General features: G+C 52.2%; 2 protein-coding genes across 2 annotated transcripts; one reads left to right on the top strand and one right to left on the bottom strand.

Moving 5' to 3' along the window:
• Nucleotides 1–1,138: 1,138 nt before the first annotated feature.
• LOC100903532 (protein SREK1IP1) lies at nt 1,139–2,187 on the bottom strand. Its single transcript, XM_018639055.1, has 2 exons — nt 2,107–2,187; nt 1,139–1,450 (listed from the first exon to the last, which is right to left on the bottom strand). The coding sequence occupies exons 1-2, from the start codon at nt 2,185–2,187 to the stop codon at nt 1,139–1,141; spliced, it is 393 nt and encodes a 130-aa protein (XP_018494571.1).
• A 1,070-nt stretch (nt 2,188–3,257) lies between these two features.
• LOC100903675 (uncharacterized) lies at nt 3,258–5,382 on the top strand. The gene is made up of 3 exons (XM_003737478.1): nt 3,258–3,373; nt 3,843–4,114; nt 4,271–5,382. The coding sequence occupies exons 1-3, from the start codon at nt 3,258–3,260 to the stop codon at nt 5,380–5,382; spliced, it is 1,500 nt and encodes a 499-aa protein (XP_003737526.1).
• The last annotated feature ends 15,597 nt before the right edge of the window (nt 5,383–20,979 follow it).

The raw sequence follows: 20,979 nt of genomic DNA on the forward strand, positions 1-20,979 counted from the left end.
TGTTGAAGATCACCGACGGAAATGATTGGAAAATGTGGACATGTGCTTGAAGAAATGGACGCCAAGCAAATCATGAACGGCTGAGGAGACTGACAGCCCTAGACGTTTTTCTCGACAACAGGCTAAGCCCGCACGAGCGCAAAGCCAATATATGTATACCATTGTACATAATGAAGGAACCTTCGGTCATGTGATAGAACTCTTCGTTGAGAATCAGCTTAGGCAGATGGGGCCGAACCGAGGGACTCATGCGCGAAGTCCACGGACGGCTCCTCGAGCCTGGCTTTCAGAGCTGCGATATGATACCAGACGACAACAACTGATTCAACACATGATGTAAGAGGATATTGACCTTGAAACATGATGTGAACATCAAGCAGAGCATATATAACGAAGGACGTAAATCTAGACGAAAACACGGTCACGATGATGATAATAACAATTATAGCAAGGCTGGTGATCATGATTATTATCAGGATGCTTACGAGCATGGCATGATGCTTGAGAAACCTGTGACGCACGCCGCGCATAGAAACGCGCTCGTTCGCTAATGACAGATGGGAAGATGTCTTCGACCAAAGTGCCGTCTTCAAGCTGATTTCCATCGACGAATTTGAGAAGCCGTGGGAAAATTGGAACCCAAGCAAACGGGAATATAGTTAGGCCGTGCTTTCTCGGATCACTTTTCGTTCTATTTCTCAACACTTTGAATTGAATCAATTACGTGAGGAATAAAATGTTCTCACATCTCCTCGAGAGGCTGTGTTTTCTTAATTCATCTAGATAGGAGACCTCGGTCACTCCTCGAATCGCTAATGGCACGGATACCGGCAAGGAAACAGGCAAGTCATTCACGTAGAGCCCGAGAGCAGTTCCTCGTCCAGTATGTAACGTCTCTCCCCGTCCCCAAAGCTCCTATTTCGCGCTGAATAATCACGAATATTCCCGTCCACTCCTTTATTATTCAAAATCTCGAAGGGTCGAGATGAGGCTCAATGATATGATTCTCCCCGGTCGTAATAATGATATGATACATCAAAGCTCCAAAAATAATGATCCTATATTTGGCATGCATTCAATATGATGTTGATGTGCGAGATCAATGAGGGGCCCGATGAGGGGAAGCGGCTTCTCTCCCTCAATCCTTCTCGGACTTGTGCTTCTTCTTTTTCTTGTGCTTCTTGTGTTTCGACCTCCTCTTTTTATCGGATTCATCTCGGTGTGCCTTCGTATTTTTTGTCTTTCTTCTCTTTCTTTCTTTCTTCTTTTTGTGCTTCTTAGACTTCTTGCTACTGGAGGACCTTTTCATCTCCACCTTACGAGTGCTCGATGTCGTGTCGGATCTCCGGATCTCATCTTCACCTGCTTCGCTGATCGAATCCTCCGAGGAATCGGAGCTCGTGCTAGAAACGTCCACGCAGACAGAACTCGACGGGTCTACTGGATTTACCTGTAATCATCAAGACACATAAAAGGCATTCGACAATCACGGCGGAAAGCAAGGGCCATCAATTGTCAGTGAGGTGTTTTTCACCTGTCCACGAATGGTTTCGAGAAGCGTTTGTGTGCGCGGTCAACGCGAAGGGATAGTTAGCCATGGGATTGAGCACCGCACGCGAATCCCGCCCACGTTCCACGTCAATTGCTAGGTTGCGGGCAAAAGAGAGCGAAAAAAAACACCAAGCGTTGCACGCCCTCAGAGGGAAAAAATAGTGCTCGGGTTTTCACTTAGGTTGGACTTTCTTAACGCTTATCCACGATGAGTTTCGAAGGAGAGGCGGCACTGGCAGTCTGTTCTGACAAATCAAATCCGACCGGTGTCCCGATTCCTCGTGTTCGGTGAATCGATATAGACGACGGCGAGAGTATTTGACGTGAGATGGAACGAGAAAGCACGGCACATTCCCAGAATGAGAATCCGCGCAGGAGAGTGAGTTTCAGAATATCCGAGGGTTGCTATTCGGGGTCAAAGTTTCCCACGGCGCCACTCAGGGAATCCCTCTCCCAAGATGGCTGGTCGCTCGGAACCGAAATCGCGATCATGGAAATATGTGATGCTCAGAGCGAGTGATGATGATGTGAAACCCTAACAATGTTCCCTCTTACCTTAAGGAAATTCCGGCACTGGTAAGTGAAGTGTCCTGGGTAGCCGCAACGAGTGCACGACATCACTGTGGGTTTCTCCATATTAGGACTTACTGGAGGCGATCACCGTTACCGGAGCTCCTAAATCATAATTGAATTCAATGTCATTATTGATCGACATTCTGCATGATAGTGCCAGTTCAGTGATCTGTGTAAACCCATGTTGTGCCCCCCTCAACCGCCTCAGACAGAGGAACCTGTGAGATTTTGCGTGGGTTTCCGGAGTCCGCTCAGCGATGCGGAGTTCTGAACTCACCTTCAGTCTGAATGAGGACCTTCTCCTTGACACAGTCGCATGATTGACGAATACAGATTCGTGTGCGCGCACTGTCAGTGAGGAAAATGCCCCCGAGAGCTTGAACCGAGTGCAACTTTGTTTTGGATCTGTTTTTTTCAAGAGCAGCTTTGAGAAAGAGTGAGTTGGGGCGCCAAGTTCGAATCCCGGCAACGGGACTCGTGGCTTCCTTGGGCTATTGACTCGGTCTTCTGGTTATTCGCCAGCCATCTCTCTTGGTGCCCCTCAGGAGAGCGATCGAAATACCCATCAAGACGTATTATAGCAACATTCATGATCCGGAGGGAAGCGATTCACGAATGCGGGCCAGGTTTTCCAATTGCAATGCCGGCATGGCGGCCAGGGCCAGAAAACGTCAGCTGTGGGATAGCTCTGGGAGCGAGATCTTCAACCTTTGTCGACCTCGCATGGGTCAACGAAACCGGAGGAAAACTCCCTCCTCAGTATACAGCCATCCTTCTGTCGTCATTGAATTAACTGATGCTTAGAGGAGAAATTGAAGAGAGAAGAACTCATCCCCCTTGGAGACAGTCTCAATCCATGGAGCTCACGGTCATGAGTCATAAATGATGCATGATTAGGCGGGGGAGAACGGAGCGCGGGACCGGCATTAAGTTCGAGGGGTTTCGGTCATTCATATCTCGCCGAATAAGGATATGACGGCGCACAATACATCATTTCGGAGTCTCTGGCGCTCGAATCCGAGTTTGGCGAGTCCATTGAGACATCACAGCGCCATCGGACGCGGGCTTCAAACTGAAGGGCTCTCCCGATTCTCCGAAGGTCTCCGACCATATTGAAACCGCAGGGAACTACAATGCTTATCATTGGCGCTCCAAACGCAGCTCGCGAGGTACTCGAGGACACTCTTCAGGGAGATTGTGACTCGATTTGCGACGACCTCCACGGAGACATCGACGACGTGATGAGGCGGTGTGCGCATCTGTGTTGGCAGACGCCGTAGAGGCGCCGCTCGTACGATGGATCGCTCTCCTCGTACCCGAAGGGTCTCTGGGGAAGTTCCCATGAGACTTCCCCAAACGACCCCCCTCAGAGTATCCGTCAAGGCTTCCGTAAGCGCTTTCGTAAGGAAAGTCCGATCTGAGCCGAAAGCTCGTTGTTGATTCAGGCCGGGTGAATCTGCTGTCTTGAAGTCCCCCACGGGAGACACGTCTTCACGCTGAAACGTGGCGCTCTGGTTGCGGGGCCGAGCCTAAATAAAAAAGATTAGAACGTCGGAGAATGCTCCCGGGGCCATCAGAACCGGAATTCCAATGTGTACATACATAAAGCTCCGGTTCAACTCTGAGGCGTCTCCAAACTCGGGATCGGGTCAAATTCTCCTACTCAACGATTCGAGATGAATTCGCCGATTCCCTAAACTCTGGGGTTCACATTCCAGGAGATTTCTGCAGCTGTTTTGCGTGCTCACACTCACCGGCCTGTGCACGGTCGGCGTCTTGAATCGGAACGCTGAATACTCCCGGCTTAATCTCCCAAAGGAGCCGACGATAGACTGCGCGGAACCCGTGAAGGAGCTCAGCTGTTCCATACCTGCATTCACGGCAGAATGGTCAATCATACCCGGAGTAGATATCGAAATTTACTCCGCACATCTCGACGACCGTATAAAAGATGATTCCGGTGTCCGCCAGCACACTATACGAACGATCGGTGAGTAAAAGAGTGGATGAACGCTGAAGACACTAAATTCATGATCTCGTTGAAAGAATCATACTCGCCACTCCGGAATCGGATTATCGGAACATGGCACGCCCGCTGACAATTTTCGCCGTCTGCGTGCATAACGATCCGATGTTGCTCTTCCAGCCTTGCTGCGGAAAAGCGCCACGCAGATTAAATTCTTCTGCATAGTCAACTATCCATCAGGCGCGCAGAGATCTGCGAGGGCCTCGGTTGACAGAATATGGTTGGATTCCTGGGATAACGGCAGCCACAGGGATATACCGACGCCACACATTCTATCATGCAATCTCGGTGATGCGACCAAGGAGTCGCCATCGTCCGTTTCGATCGTGACAGACGTCTGCGCGTGCCCCTCGAACAATCTCCGAGTCCGAAAACCGCCTTCCCCCGAGGGCTCGACGCACAAAAAAGGCTTCGCAGTCTGTGTCAAAGGACTCTTCTACCCGAAGGACATCAGCGCCTCGCTTATACAATGGATTGAAATGATTCATCTATTGGGCGCTGAACACATTCAGTTCTACCTCTACCATGTGCATCATAAAACGAGGAGAACGCTGAAGTTCTACGAAAAATTCCGCCAGGTCGCTGTGCGGAAACTCACGCTTCCTCCGCGGGAGTACCCCCAGGGACTCGGATTCCTGGAGAATTTTCTCAAAACGAGGACGTGGGAAAAGCGACGTCTCGAACTCGTTCCCTACAACGACTGCTACTACAGAATGCGAAACAAATATGAATACGTTGTGCTTCTCGATATCGACGAAATCATCGTCCCCAGAGACCCGGACACCGGTACCTGGGCGGGAGTTATGGAGCGAATTCGCGAAACTGAAGCCGAGGCAATCGACAAATACGCGTCGTTCGCTTTTACGAACGCCTATTTCTTCCGAAAGCTCGGCACCCCCATCGATATACTGCAGCAGACGGAGCGTTCGGCGAACCTATCTCGACCCGGGTTCGCGGTAAAAAGCTTTTTCACGAGCGACGGATCTCTGGCAGTCTTCAACCATTACACATTGATACCGCTCAGAGCTGGCACGAGAAAGTGCGCGATCGTCGGCCCGGATATCGCGCTGGTGCATCACTACAGGGACTCGTGCCCCTCGAAAATGGAAGAGGAATGCGCGAGTAATTTCATGAAATACAAGACCAACGACATGACGATTCTCAAGTACGACGTCAAACTCCGAGAGGCCATCGCAGAAGTCAAAGCAAATATGAAAAACGCGATCTATTGATTGCCGGCGACGGAGACCCACATCCTCTTGGATCAGCCTGCAATGCGGCTCGATGAGTTTCTTTTCCCAATCGAGACAGATTATTCTCTGCCAGGATTTGCTGTGAGATTACTTGCTCGGTGCTCCTTGCCATCCGCCGCTCACATCTGATATCATCTATCAGACTTCATTCTCCGCACTTGTTATCGATGCTGACGAAGCACCGCAGCACGGATCTCCCAACATTCCTCTCGGAACGATGCTTTTCGATCGACCGTTCGAGGGGATGATCTGCGTCGCTTATTCTTATTGGGTATCTCTGAAGATCAAGATCCAGGCGCCTAGCGTAAAGCGGGGGGGGGGTTAGCGGGAAGCAAACCGAAAATATCGAGATCAGGGTCAGGTGACCCTTACATAAGTGAGTATCTGAGGGGATCACGCAGACTTCACCGAATGCGTGGTAAGGAGGCAGAAGAGGCGTAGGCAAAACAGAAACGAGGACCAGCATGTTGTTCAACCGCTTTTGTGAATGAGCAGATACGCCGCGGAGCTGTTGGAAATAACATTCTCCGGGAACGACGAATAAAACGTTTCGGGGCAAATTCGGGAGAGCTCTTGTTTTTGGGAGAGAAAGGTCCCAGCTACTTAAAATGCAGCTAGTCAAAAACATCGATTATTTCTCCAACGGGCTAACCAGAGACACCGCACCCGTACTGGGAGGAGATCGATAAAACTTTAAATTATAGGAGAACGTTTGCTCGATCGCCGGGATAGGAGGAAGGAGGAGAAACGTTCGTTCGAAGCGTAAGGAGCTTGCGGTGCTCGCGGACAGATTGAATGGGGGAGACTCAGAATTTTCCGCCAGTTGTTCACTTTGCGATATCTCGCTCGAGGGCCATCGAAATTGTCAAACTTTCCGCGAACTTCATCGTTCGCTCGACGAGTCAGATCCTGAAACCTAATTGGAAAAGTTGGCTCGGGACGCCGACAGCGAGAGGGCTCATGAGCCGCGTGGGGGAGGGAACGCGCGATGTCCCTTCGAATATGATTCCTGACTTAATTGAAGCCGACCAGTAATCTCTCAGCGAGTCTCAAATGCATCGACCAATTTCGCCCCAGGGAGGATTTCAGTTCTCTATGTTGATAGCCGACTCGCGAACGCGTATCGGAACATCATGGACAGAGGGGCGCCATCGTTTCCGAGCCATGAACCGAGGAGAAAAATACGAGGTTTCGTATCCGAGATCGAACAACGAAGCCCGAATATCATGGGCTGTTCGACAAGAATTCTCCTGGGTTTCTACACGCTCTGGGTCTTGACGGTACCCTTGTCAGCGAGCCCCGTGGATGGCTCCGCGTGGAACACGAACTATCAGGACGACTACGATACGGTGACAGCTGAAAATGAAACATCCACCCCGTTCTACTATCAACCCTTCCGGATATTTTACTTCGCCGTCAAATATGTGAAAAACATAACTAGTCCCGACACCGCGGAGAGGGCAGGCGTCGTTTACCACGAGCATCCAGTGGACACAGCCCCAAACGTCGTCAATAAAGCGATGGGAAGACACTTCATACTGGACGACCGCGTGTTCGAGCTCGACCAGCAGCGTCGAATCACCCATCACGCGGTCCAACTATTCCTCAATTTGTGCATCTTGTCGTGCTTCCTATGCCTCTGTTGGTTCAAGTGGAGAGATCCCGAGAGCACTCACGGCAGGAGGAACATCGCTGCGTATTACGTTCCGTACGAAGGAATGCAGAATTTGTGACTCGAGGCTGGAGATAGAGACCCAAGCATAGACGGTCGCGCAGAAGAGCGTCTCAATCTCAATGAATAAACGTTCACAATGAAACGGTGAATCCTCGACCTTTTTCAATGAACTCTTCCAGCCCACAGGGAGATCGTGTGTGCACGTCTCCCTCGCCGGCTATGAACACGAGTTAGTAAATGATGGGCAGCCTAATGGATGGTGAGTTCGGCGTACATATATTCGCGTTCGACTGGGGGGAACTTCATAGTCTTGGATGAGCGCCGCGGCGGCGCAGCGAGTCCGAGACTTCCTTAATGTTTCGCCCCCGCACGTTCGAGAAAATTAAGCGACTCCGCATTCCAGTGTACGCGTTGGAGATTCGGGGCTGAGAGAACTTTATTGCACGATGCGGAAATAATCGTGACCTGCTTTTCGGAGTCTTGGACGCAGAATAAAGCAACATGGTTTTCTCACCATTCACGATTCGAGTATCCGCTGTCGTTCGCCGGATCGAGCGCTGACGCGTCGCTAGAGCACAGTCGCCGACAGCGGCGGTAAGACGGATTCGCTTGTGGTTGAATCGTTCCCTGTCCTTCCGTTGGTCTCGCGTCTGCTCCGTGATAAGTCTGTCAGGAACAGATGTCTGAGACACGTGTACGCGCTGCTGCCGCCGCAACAGCGCCCGCCGGTGCCGCATAGAGGCTGCTGCTGCTGTTACTCCTGCATCGTCGTGGGGAAAATGGACTGCATAGAGGACCGTAATGATGTATGCACACCGCTGTGTATAAATCCTGCTCCGATTCCCTGTACCTGCTTCGTATCACTTCCCGCGTGACCGAGGGAGAGTTCACTCATGCGTTCAAGCTTCTTCTCGTTTGCGCGGAAATTCGCAAAAGGCTTACAGGCTTCAAAAATGGTTCGACCGTGGTCTGAGAGCTCGCCGTTGTTCGGGACGAGTGTTCCTCTCGTTCCCCGAATGAAATCCGTCTCCTAGTACGTACGAGCGGGGAATGTGACCGCACGGCAGCATATGCATCATGGAAAGAGGCGCAGACGTCAGCAGGGACCTCGCGAGGGAAAAACAATCCTCCGAGGGAATCTCGAGATGCGTGACAATTAAGCAAAATATACGTTGGGAAGGTCGAGCGTGCCGCGTATTTATCTCGCCGTGACACGGTTGTTGTTTCGGTGCCCTATCAGCAAATCGCCGGCTTCTGCAGTTGGAGCGCTCACCCGTGACCCGGATACTCTCTGTCGTTCGTCCGGCCCCGAACTCGGTCCGATCCGACGACCGCAAAAGCAACAGTTGGACGTCTCGATAGACTGCTCCTCCGTATGTAGTACGACTCAAATACGTACCTATGTATGTCGATGTCGGTCCGTGCATACAGCATGGAGTTCGTCTCCCCGAAACATATTTCGGAGAGTGCATCGAGAGCTGATCGCTACCAACTCCAGTCTATCATTCTCTGCCCGGTCGCATGCACGTCACGTGCACGCGTTCCGTCCGAACTCGATCTTGATCGAATCCACCGTCTGCATACAATGCCTCCGACGCAGAGCTCGCCACGCAGCATCTTAATGGGCTTACCGAGTCTGGGGAACGATGGCCGAAAGTCAACGGTACCTCGGGGGGCATTACGAGTTCTCGGTTTTCGCGCGACATACAAGATTTTCACGGTAATCGAATAAATTAATGAAGAGACGGGTTTTCGCAGCGCTTTCGAGTATACACCTTATTTATCCGGGTGCTTGGCGTAGACCACTGCGTGATGGCAAAATGATTTTATGCTAATTGGTAGGGAGGCGAAGTGGGTCGTATCCAAATATGCGAGCGGACCCCCGGTCGCTCTCGCTTAAGCAAGGGTTCGTGGGGAGAATTTTAATGGCGGAGAGTCCGATTTATGCGCTCGACTCTAATGGAGCCGATATGAGCGCAGTCATCGCTTCGCCTTCTGACTGACGGTCCGGCGCTGATTCTGACGTTGTCGTTCAATGATGATTATTATTATCGATTCATGATTATATCCACCCAAGGAGCCTCGGGGCGAACGATGGAGCGAGAGAATTGCACTTCGACGGCATCGAGGAGTTAATTGACATACCGGACAGAGACACGCGGAGCATCAGGAAATTCGAGGGATATAACAACGAAATGAGCGTCCCATGGTGGAAACAGAAACCACAACGAGCAAAATCTAGATGTTTTCTCTTGGAAAATTTTTCAGTGCGACGACGTTCAGCGAAACCGCGGAGAAAAAGGTCAATACCGGAAATATCAATCGGGACCAATGCCGACTGGGCTTGAATACCAGCGTCACGAGAGCGGTCTTCGACACGCTGATTCCGCGCCTCAAGCGCTCGACTGTCGAAACTACGGAACCGTCACTCCGGGAGATACTCAATGCGAATCTGACGCTTTTGAAGCAGATGCGTCGTTCGTATGAAGCCTACGATGCCGAGCGCAGGTCTGAGCCATACGTTCATCGTTTCAACGAGGAGCTCATGAAAGATATCGAGCGACAGGTATTCGAAGACCTCGTGGGCAGATTGCGCATCGAAGCGCTCTGTGTGACGAACGTCGACAGCAGCGGGAGTTTTTCCCTGAGCGTCAGACACGGAGATCTCCGTGCTACCGTCGATCTGAGCTTGATCAGGGGCCGCCAGTGGGAAGTGCAGTATTGGGTGGAGGGCACGAGGAAGAATTCTGTCGAAATCAGAGTCAACCCTTCGAGACCGATCGAATTGGCTCTCTTCCGTCGGGGACTCCTGTGGTCCCTCAAGTGCTTTACTTCGCAAGTCGGCGGAAAGGTTTTTTGGGAAACGACTGATCTGCTGGGTGAGAGCAGTTTCCATGATGTTACTTTCGGAGAGGTCTCTGCGCGAGTAATGGTCACGTGGCTGCCTTTTGTCTGGTGCAAGGAGCGCCAAGAGCAAGGGAATTCCGAGGATCGCCTCGAATAGGAGGAAACCAACGTAGACATTCCATGGGAAATCTCATTCTCTGTGAGCTCTTCTGGTCAAAATATTTCCAGGCTCCCCAGGGGTGTTGCCCATGTTTCGAAAGGCACGTTTTCCATCAAAAATTCCATTCGAGTCTCCGGACCAGTTAAAAGGACGGCCGAGAGCTCCTCCAGCATCCGATCTAGGAAAGTCTCCGCGAGGAGCTATCCGCTCAGACATAACGACAGTCGCATGAGGGCGGCCCCTTTCCAGCCATGGAGCCGCTGGAGCTCTCCTTGAATCCCTAGTACGGAATGCCGCAAACGTATCAGCCCCGTGAGTTCCCCCGGATGCATCGAATAGAATTTTACGGGAATCGGCTTGCGAAAGATGATAAGGCAAGACTTGCTGACGACATTGTTGGTCATTCTTCCTTCCTAAACATCATTCTTTACCCGTGGTCATTCTTCCTTCCTAAACATTCAAACGTGACTCCGCTCTGTAAGCTCAAGCATGAAGATATCGCTCCGGCGCGACAAGCAACGAGCTCACAGTGGAAGCTTCACGCAGAAGATGTACCGATCCGAGAAAGCCTCGACGCTGGAATGGGGAAGTCGCCGTTGTTGTCGTTGTCGCTGTGGTTCAGAGTATACAAGCATTCGTCGCAGACTCGCTCGGAATCTCCCCCCTGCGCAGCTCGGTTGCAACCATCTGAAGGCAGAGCAGCTCACAAACAAAGTCGCTCTGCCCTAAAGAATTCACAACGAAGGCGTCCCTAGCTTTGTTTGTCGAGGCGCGAGCATTTCGAAAGCTCGCGACCGCCTAAGATTTGCAAGTAACGGAAGGGGAGAATCCGAAATGATCCACAGTGGATCGACCACGCCCTTCCGTCGGTGATCCTCGACAAATCGTCTGGTGCCAAAGAGTTCGTCTGAGAGGATCGCCCGACGGAGCCTTCCTGAAGGGGATCCCATAGTCCGCATTCGAAAAATTATAGGTGTCCGAGAATGTTGAACTTCCTGGAAAAGCCGAATCAGCATCAATGTATCGATCGGAACCCATAGCCCGACATGGAGGAAAACAAGATTTGGCCTCTAATCAAAAACAGTAAAGCTGCCGCATTCGCGGAAGACCGGAGCTGAGCGAGCAATGTTTGTAGAGCTCTCCGCAGCGAGCGGATAACGAGTTTGTGTAGATCATGCATGGCTTTTCCGAAATTATAAGTGAACGCCTGAATGAGCTGAGCTGAGTCAGCAGGCAGATAACCGGCAGCTCCAGCCCGAGGTGAATACATACGATTCCTGATAGTAATCAAATTCTCATCAGGTTGAGTGACTCGTAAGCGCAGTCCTTGGTTCCGATCGCCGTGCACAGTTGCGCACCGTGGAGCGAGGCTTGGGGTACAGGGATTCCGTAAGGATGATGCAGAGAAGGATCGGAGCAGAGATGTGAATGCTGAGAAACGCAGTCTCGTACCTTCCGAGGCCGAATAGACATAGGCAGCTCGAGCTTACGGCGCGCGCGGCGGTGGGTTTGCGTGGCCCGAGCATTTTATCATTCGACTGGCTGCAGCTGTCCGCTTCGACATCGGTGCCGAATGGAACATCGGCTCGCACCCGCATGCTCGGAGGAAGAGTTTGGGAATCTTGATTCAGACCGTCATGCAGGCCGAAAAACTTCCGTAAATGATGGGGGAACCTTGTGGGTGTCACAAACCGGAGGCAAAGTCCCAGAAGCGTAGGGATCAGCAGAATCCCTTCGTTTAGTCTGCAGGCCGAGACCGGAGATCACGCTAATATTCAGCAGCTCTTTCGGTCGGGACGGATGGAGATGACTCGCGGACCTAGCGGTTGGCAGGGAGAAGACCTTCCGCCACCTTATTATGTCGTTTCGAATGTAGTAGGTAGGTTTGGACGAACGTTTGTACATATGTACGCTCAGTCAGTCGTGCCTTACTCACAATCTCGCAGAAACATCTGGTGGCTGATAAGCCTAACGGCCGGTCTCTATTATGGCGAACATGCCTCCTCCTATTCACCTCCTCTCGTTGTCGTCGTACGTTTCCTTGTGTTCTTGTTTTTTGTTCTTTGGGGTCGAGATGCGGAGAACTTGGAGACAAAGGCAGGTGTCCCGACCTCTAAGGATAGGTGTCACGGTACGAAGGTCGGAGGAAATGGGCCAGTTATCACTGAAGAGTACGGACTCCGTTGTTAAGGGTTTTCAGCAAGGTTGGAGGCGAGTGCCGACTTGGAGGGGGCGGATCGGAAATACTCTGACTGAGCGATAGATCCCGCGCAACGCCCGAAGGCAACAGGCTGCAGGTGGTTAGGCGGTGGCCGTCTGGGGTCAGATGAGCAATATTAAGCGAGTCGCTATCAGATGGATTAGCAGAGGAAGCCAGCACGGGGAGCCCCAACGTCGTGGAGAGTCGGTTCCCGATCATCATAAATAAAAGATACAATGGCTTTTTCTATAGCCTCGTCCCGCGAACAGCTATTGCACCCAGGCGACCACTGGATGGGAACAGAGGGCAGAATTACTCCGAACTGCGATTCGCACATTGTGAACAATATCGAGTGATTCCGATTTGTACCGGAGACCGGAACAAACGGTCGTCTCGATGTCCCCTATCTGGCTGACGGCATGCGATTCAGGCGATTTGATATCCTCTCGCACAGAGGTCCTCCCATGTGAAGAGGGCATCGATCCTCCGTGCATTTTTTTCCGGATCCCCAACGAGGACTCTGCGACGGGGAAGACAATGCGAATAGAATTCTGCCAAGTGATTCCGGAGTCGGACCGGCAGTTGCGAAGAGGGATGCGTTAGATCAGACTGGACCATTCAAGGATTAGAAGGTACGCGGGGTAAGTAAGCTTGGAATCGCTCGCCTCATTGATCTTGATCCTGGCTGCGTGTTTATAGCTGTAGAGCTTAGCGCAGACATTGGAGCTTGCAGCAGCTTCGAGGTCACACTGACGCTCCGACAAAACCTCAACCCGACGAGCTTTTTCTCTAGCTTCCTCCTGGCCCGAGCTGCTCGCTGTGCTCTAGTCCGTGTCAACCGCAGATAAACGCGGTGCTGACAGCGCGGTTTCCGACGAAACAACCATCCCCAATCAGCTGTCCGGTATTCATCTCCCCAGGAAATCGGTTAGCGAACGCTTCTCGGCGGGAGGCTCGGTTTTTTTCGGACTCCAAGCCAGACAGAGATCTAAGGTCCAAAAATCAAGGAATTCGAAGACGATCTGTGGTTCCCTCAGCGCATAGCTGGGATCGGAGTCTGGGTATAGGAGCGAAAGGGTCGCGAGTCCTCCGGGTACTCCCGGACGAGAATCAAAAGTTTCCGTGAATGGAGGAGAGAGTACTTCGGATAAGGGAAAAAGAGTTCCCTCCTTCACTCTTGTAGAGTGAGACCTCCTGCGTCGGCAGTCGGTACACCGATGGCTACCGCTCCCGAACTCCGTCTGTGTGTCCCTTTGTCCATGGCGCTCTCTAATTTCGCTCGGCAGTTAAGTGAAGCCACAGAGATTCTCGTTGCCGTAAATGAAGTTTAATGGCAAGCAGCCTAATGAGGCTCGCATGCTTTGCCACGATTGCTTCGCAAGTCTGATCTTCTACCGCCCGCTTTGCCACGCCGATTCCCTGCTCTTGCAGGACAGCGGATTGAGGAAGAATGCAAGAAACTTGGAAACGCTTAAGGTCTTTAGAGCAGAATAGGACATTCTGAAGGAGAAGTCGGCTCGAGTGGGACTGAACCGAGCGCAGAGCCCGAGCAGCACCGGAGTTACAGTTTTCGGAGTGAACGCTCAGGAATGCGCCACCGAAGCAATGCTCCAGAGCCGGCGGGATGGAAAATATGAAGCGTCCGGACGCGAGAGAACGCGGGTATGAAGTTGTCCGGACGAATATCGAAGGCGGATCGCAACCTTGATATTGAATTCACGGCAATTTCCCGGAGTCTTCGCCGCACTTCCAACCAGAGACCTCGGGAAACATCGTCTCGCTCGCGAACTGAATTTATCGGATGATTCCCGAATACTTAACAACAGGCCGGGCCAAATGTCGAGGAATAGGATCTCCCATTCTTGTGAAGGAGTCGGCGAATCCAAGGACATGCAGCGGCCTTCTCGTCGAATGATCATCGAAGCTTCTCAACCTACCGGGAGCAGAAGGTGGGAACCCGATCCGAGGCGTACGGCGTCTCTCTTGAAGAATCAGCTCGTCACTTGTCACCAATACAAATGAATAACAATGAAACTAATGGAAAATATATATGGTCACAATGGAAAATATACAATCAGTCAATCGAGAATGAGATACGCGACTACCGGTGAGGACTCGAGGAAATCGCGATTCGATGACGCGGGGATGGCGATGAGGAAACGAGAGAAACAAAGGAAATTCGAGGGCGGGAGCGAGATCGAACGGAGATGAGGGAATGGGCCGAACAACCTGTTGAGAAGGAGCGACCTCGATTGCTTTCGCTCGATTCCTCGACCTAAGGCTCCCGTCCTCGATGAGAATCCAAGAGCCGAATCTCCCGCGTAGGTGTAGAAACCCTTCCCTCCTCCATTTCTGCCTAGGATTAATATCGAATACGTTTCCGACGTTCGAAGACACTGAATCGAAGACCTGAGAAGTCTCTCGTTCCGAGTGCCACTCACGGGGAGCCCCTGACCGAATGGTCCTTAAAGAAACCTGAAGTGCCCTCAGCGAGAGAGTTCCGAGTAGCTGAAATGAATCTATCCGCCACAGGAATCGATCCGGTGACGTTTCCAATCTCGACTGTGACGTTGGGAGTAGGCATCGGGGCTTCGGGGGGAACGACGGAGATGAAGAATCTCTCCGAGTCCATGTTCTTCCCGATCTTCGCCTTGGAAACCATGGGAACGGACTCAAACATTCCGCTCGCTTCGAATAGGAAGTGTTTCGAGGCCATGATCCCTCGAGGGATGATCATCGAGCCGTTTCCACGGAGTTCACTCGATCTCGGCTCCCGGATCGTAGCTCGTAGGATCGTGACGAAATTTGGGATACCACCTGTTTCGTCTTCATCATCGATATTCGACGGTGGGGAATGTCCTTGAGCGGGCGTGAGCATCCGCAGATTCCTCGGTCGAATGCTTCTCGCAGTGCGTGAGTCTTTCGAGTTGCGAAAGCAAGGACAAATCTCGCTTGATCATCACGGAGTTGTTACGAGTGAGTGAACACGCAGGAGCGAACACGCCGGAAACAATTGCCACCCATCGCAATTTAAGCTCTGTCGAGGGCAAGAACGCCGCCGCTAGTGTCCACAAGTCGTTCCGGCGCTTGTTTGACAATCAGCGCAGGACTCATCGGACAAATCAGCCGAAAGATGAATGGCTCGATGGAGCGGGCTTGCGATGGGACAAGCTGTTGCATCCTCCAACCCCAAAAGACTTTCGGTCCGCTTGTGACCGTTGTAGGCAACTCGTGTTGCCAACAATCCAACGAACCAACCGAGCGGACGAGCGAGCAAGCGGTCGACCGACCGACACAGATAGACAGCTAGGCGGGTGGTCTTTTGAAGTGCTCTGTAGCCGCTTTTGTACGAGCCTGAGCCTTTTTCATTAAATGGAGAGTGCGAGAAAATGAAAAAAGCCCACCAGGGGAAAATCCTCCTCCGATACACCCGACTAAGCCTCTTTCAATTTAGTGGGCAAGCGAGCGGGGGCGGGGCGTGGGTCGGTTGGATCTCATCGTCTCCTCCCCGCGAGTCTACGAGACAATGCGACAAGTAGCCTCTGCGAGCAAGGGTATGGGCTATTCAATTGATCAGGTCCTTGTAACATAGGTAATCACCGAAGGAAAATGGAAATGACACAGAAGCCCCAAGATTTTCTGCGGCGTATGACGAGTCCCTGCCAACACGGCTGTGATCTTCCGGAAAAGATGGACGTCGTTCACGTATCATACAACATGGGCAACCGTTCCTCCTTTCTTCGTCCATGCTTCCCGCTAGCCGGGAACGCGGCCGGCAAAGCCTGTTGAACCGGTCCGGGTTCACACGCAACATGATCTCCCTAACAATGGCGGCGAACTCGTCGTCAAGAACATGGGGCTGTCTGGCTGCCTTTGTTCTCCCCCGATGGAAGAGTGTTTGAATCGCACCATTGTTCCCCTATTTATTTAGCTGGAGCTCTCTGCACGTACCGCTGCCGGCGGCCATCTCACTTCTGCGAAGGCAGAAGCTCCCTGTTGTTGGTCGTCCGGGGGGGGGGAGGGGGCTCGGGGGCTCAGGTACTGAAGGGTTTTTTTTGTGAGGGGAGGTGGCGGAGAGCACCTGTGATTCGTGACGGCGTCCAACCTGCTTGAATAGCGACACTCCGTCGCTGGACAAAACAGTCGCTTTGTTGAGAGGAACACATAGAGAGAAACGCATGTTTCCATCGTCAGGTGTCCGTGCTCTTCCGAAAGCTATATCCGTGACAACTGCAGGAGAGGAACCGAGAGATATTTGAAAAGAAGAAAGACAGCAACGGCCACCGGGAAACACCCCGGGAGTGGAGGTGGGCTGTTCGCGATCTTTATTGCGATTTTCCTCGTATGTAGTTCTCTCGGCGTGGCTCACCATTGGGGTGGAAACTTTCGAGGTTCCCGTACCGGAAGTTCGAGGGCGGAAGACCGAGATGCCGTCTCACCCGGAGGGACAGGAGAGAAAGTGAAGGGTTGGATAAGCTAATATTGCGTGGAGCGACAACGAACGCGCAGCTCAATATTTGTCAAACGACCATTCCCCCGTCAGGCATGGTGCCGCCGCCGGTGTCTTCGCCATCGTGTCGACTCATGAGCGCCTCTCACCGATTCGGGGTAGCGATCCCGCTCGTCGCCGGGGAAGGAACGCAGTCCGGGGGGCCACGAGTTCATTCACGAATAAAAAAACCGCGACGCTCACCACGAGTTGGTCCCCAGAGACCAGCCGAACCCGCCGGAACCCTGCGGGAAATTCCCGAATTCTTTCGAAAAATGTAAAGAATATACTGCGGCACGCCTGTCGGAAAATCATGTGCTGCGAGATCGCATTGTCATTTCCCGTTGCGTCTTCCCGTCGATTCCGCGGCAATTCTCGCAGATGTGCCTCTCCCCCGAGGGACGGTGCCACCGTTTTCCTAGGAGAACTCTCTCGCCCGAGTCTTCAATCACGATGAAATCTTTTGGCCTCTCTCGGTCTGTCCTCGCCGCTATCAGACCGAGGCGCCCTGGTTCGGAACATCCGCCGGAGGAGGAGGAACAATGGAGTTTCGCGATCGAGCTTTTTTCCCGGTCTATTAGCGAGTTTTCGTCCTATTGCTCCTGGCACTGCCACCGGCTGTCCGGGTAACCCTCACGTAAAATTACAATCGGCCGTACAACCTTGTTTTATGGACTACAGCCGAGGGAGATGCTGGTCGACGACTTTTTTTGCGTGTTTGCTACCACGCCGCGAGCTCGCAGGTGTCCGAAAGCATCCAGGCAACGCAAGCATCCATTAATCCGCGTGTGGTGGCCGTGTCCAAGCTCGCCTCAAGAGCGGCACCGGAAGCTTCCATCATTGACGACGGGGGTAGCGTGCTTGCCAACTCCGTGTCGTTCAGCTTGAAAGGCAGGTGCCACGACGGAATTGCAGAGGACGTTTGCATTTCAGACCAACTGCACTCACCAGAGGTTTATAGATGCCGCCACGAGCCGGCGGATGCGGCTGGGCCGACGCTCGGCGGGGCAACGAATGGACGGAGGAAGCGAGGCAAACCACCAACACGTACCGATTCGAAGCTCGCTGTCCGGGATCCTCCGGTGGCAGGAGCGCACAGCGGCAAGAATCGAGCAGGTGCTTTTGCTGAAAACGAATTAGCTAATGTACCTCGAGAATACCCCGAATGAATCATGGGGTCTAGATTTGGGCTGAGAGCTGCTCGTGACTCTTTACGTTGCAACGGATCGAAATTAAAAGATCATCGAAGGAGTAGCCACGACCAAACACGGGCGTCCAATGAATTTCGAGTGAGCATCCACCGCACACCTTTTCGACATCAGGGCCGCAAAACGGCCGCAGGAGCGCTCCGGCGGACCGCAGTTACGGCTCCCCGCTGAGATAGTTAGTAGAGTCGTTCGTTCCGAAGTGTTAACATCGGTGGCTAGGAAATCGGCTGATTCTCATCTTTGATCACAGATCGCGCTCTGAAGACTGCCCGGATCGCCATCTGGCAAACGCCAAAAGTTCCTCCTCGAGAAGGTTCGTCAGACCGATCGAGACGGAAAACGCGGGATGGTTTCATGAACGTGTCCGTGACACCGACCGGGACTCTCGAACCTCACGACTGCTGCTTACAGAATACACTTGACGAGATGGCGAGACAAAGAAGTTGCACACGGCGTTGGCGTACAATGAACACAAGTTCCTCCTCTCGATTCGATAGATGAGCCAAACGGGACGAACGCCTCAACTCTCCGGAAGTTCAGGGCACGGAAACATCACGTGACCGGAAAGATTCAATCGGACTCGACTGACAACTCAGCACTCTCGGATAGACCCGCGATCGGGGCGAGTCGCTCGATCGACTTGGTCTTACTTTTGGAGCTGGATGCCGTAGGCGAATTTCCTAATATACCGAGCCTTCTGCAATCATGGAGATCATCGTCCAGTGAGCTCGGTTTGTCGACGGGATCGCCCGTGGCTTCGAGAGGAAAAACTCGATGAGTGATCGTGCCTGGGAACTGCGGGATAGAAACCAATGGGTTCCCCTGAGACGTAGAACCAAGGGTCTGGCCGCTCCTCCCTCGTCTCGCCCTTTCAACCGAAAGGTAACCGCTCCGGGTCGGGCATGATTGACGCGGAGGCTTGGTCTCGGAGACAAAATACATGGGAATTGACGTAGACGAAATCTGACAGCTATTTCTTTATTCCTTCTCCACAGTTAACAATAACACCGGCTCGTGGATACATACCTAGTTTAGTTGGAAACAACTCAAGTCATCCGAATCGAGACTCGGTACTTCTCATCGAGTTTGTTCCCCTTTCCACACATATTTGATCTCTACTGTCATCTGCTTGAATGTTCGTCGTATGATACGATTCGTGTTGAATTTCCGCCACTGAGCTTGAGCCCAACGCTGCTCGTCTCAATACAACGCGAATTCCTTCATAAGATCTAGTTTGCATCGCGAATCTTCAGCCTCTGCATATTTTAAGAGGATTGTTCCCTCGCCCCACTCTTCGTACTTCTTACGAAATGTTCTCCCCAGGTTCCTCAGCCGTGCGTTGGCGTATCGCGAATCACAACTTGGTCTTCGGAGGGCTGCCAGGCTCCGAGGGTACGCGAGATGGAGTCGAAGCGAATCGTCTCAGGTCGTTCGAAGAATCGGAAGACGGGCTCCGTTGGAAGGTGCCTGGGCTGATGGGAAAATTATAGTTTTCCCGCGCATCGTCCATCACCTCATGATAATGACCGCATTCGGTCCATCGACCAGGTTGATTGTTGGGGAGAATCTCCCTCTTCTCTGTCTGATTCCGATCATAAGAATGCGTCGGGTACAGGGGGAGCATTAGTGAAAGATTCCAGCAGGGAGGAGAAATGAGAGTTGGGAGAGGTGAATCAGCGGATTCGGGGATCTAATTCAGTCAGACCGGGAGCTGGCTGAGAGTGAGAGCGAAAAGTGAACAGCCAACGAGTGACTGATTCACGGAGAAGCGTGAGTTTTCAGATAATCAATAGAGGAGAACCTGGTAATGGCTTAGCGCTGTAATTAGTGAACGCGGGGCGGGGGGAAGCATTTGGGATGGCCTTCTCACTGGGTATACTCCCCAACGGACAAAAGCGGAAGCCGGAGGACCGGCAGCTCCTCACTTGAAAAGGTCTGTCTAGATATTCTGCCAATAGTGGTCACCGCGGGGTGCTTCTGTTAACCCTGCCATGATCACTGGACCATGAATGCTGGGATGTTCCTCGTGGGAATCGGGAGATCTTCCGGCCCTCCCGGAATACAGATACATCCCTGGGGGACAACTGTGCCAAACATCTGCGACTGATCGAGTATCATCCAGAGTTTTCCTCATTGATCGCCATATACTCCCGCGTAGAAGGACTTCCCTGGCCTCAGACGTTGCCGTCGGCGTCGTCTGAGTGTTCCGTGTCCCCTGCTGCTTCCTTCATTTTTTATGCATGAATTTCTCCTCTGTTCGTGACCATGTCCCCGGCAATGATTGGAAGCACTCTGGAGACGCGGGGAATACGTTTTCTCGAAAGTACAACACCCCTCTCTGTCCCTACTCGATTGGTTATTATAATAACCATAGATGAAAATGAGCGCATTCAACAGCGTAAGAATGATTGCAGGACATCTTCCCACTGACGCGACGGCTGTTTGTCTCCGAGGAATACCCTCTGGCCTCAGCTTCATCTGTCTGACCGATCCTCAATTCTATTATTGCTTTCAGGCGAGAGCCTTGTCGGGGAGACGAGTCGAGCCAATCAAGCTCATGATTAGGGGTTCCGACAGCATATGACCGCTTCTATATCGTCGATTTTGCCCATAGGGTCTCTAGGTGTGTTATTTCAAGTGGACTGTGTCTGTGCTGTGTCAACTCGCTTATCGTATCCCACAACTCCTTCCTTTTTTGTCCTCGGGGCGCCCGAATGACTTTCGCGGTCTCCCCCGTAGACTATTCGCCGAATCGGTCTCTGTAAGTTCTTGCTCGCTGCATACGATTGTCCCCGCCTCTGAAAAGATGGCTGACCTGTTCTTTCAGCATCACCAGTGATACTGAACCACTCCCGACTGTGTGCGACCGGTTCCCTGGCTCGAAGCTGCACGTGCAAAAAAACTTCAGCAGCACTCATGTCTGACCGGGCATTCATCTATTACAACAAATGAATTTGAGCTTCTGCCAATGGAATGCCCGTCAGTCGAGCTGCCACG

Source organism: Galendromus occidentalis, unplaced genomic scaffold (genome assembly GCF_000255335.2).
Source record: "Galendromus occidentalis unplaced genomic scaffold, Mocc_1.1 scf7180000075558, whole genome shotgun sequence".
Lineage (NCBI taxonomy): Eukaryota > Metazoa > Arthropoda > Arachnida > Mesostigmata > Phytoseiidae > Galendromus > Galendromus occidentalis.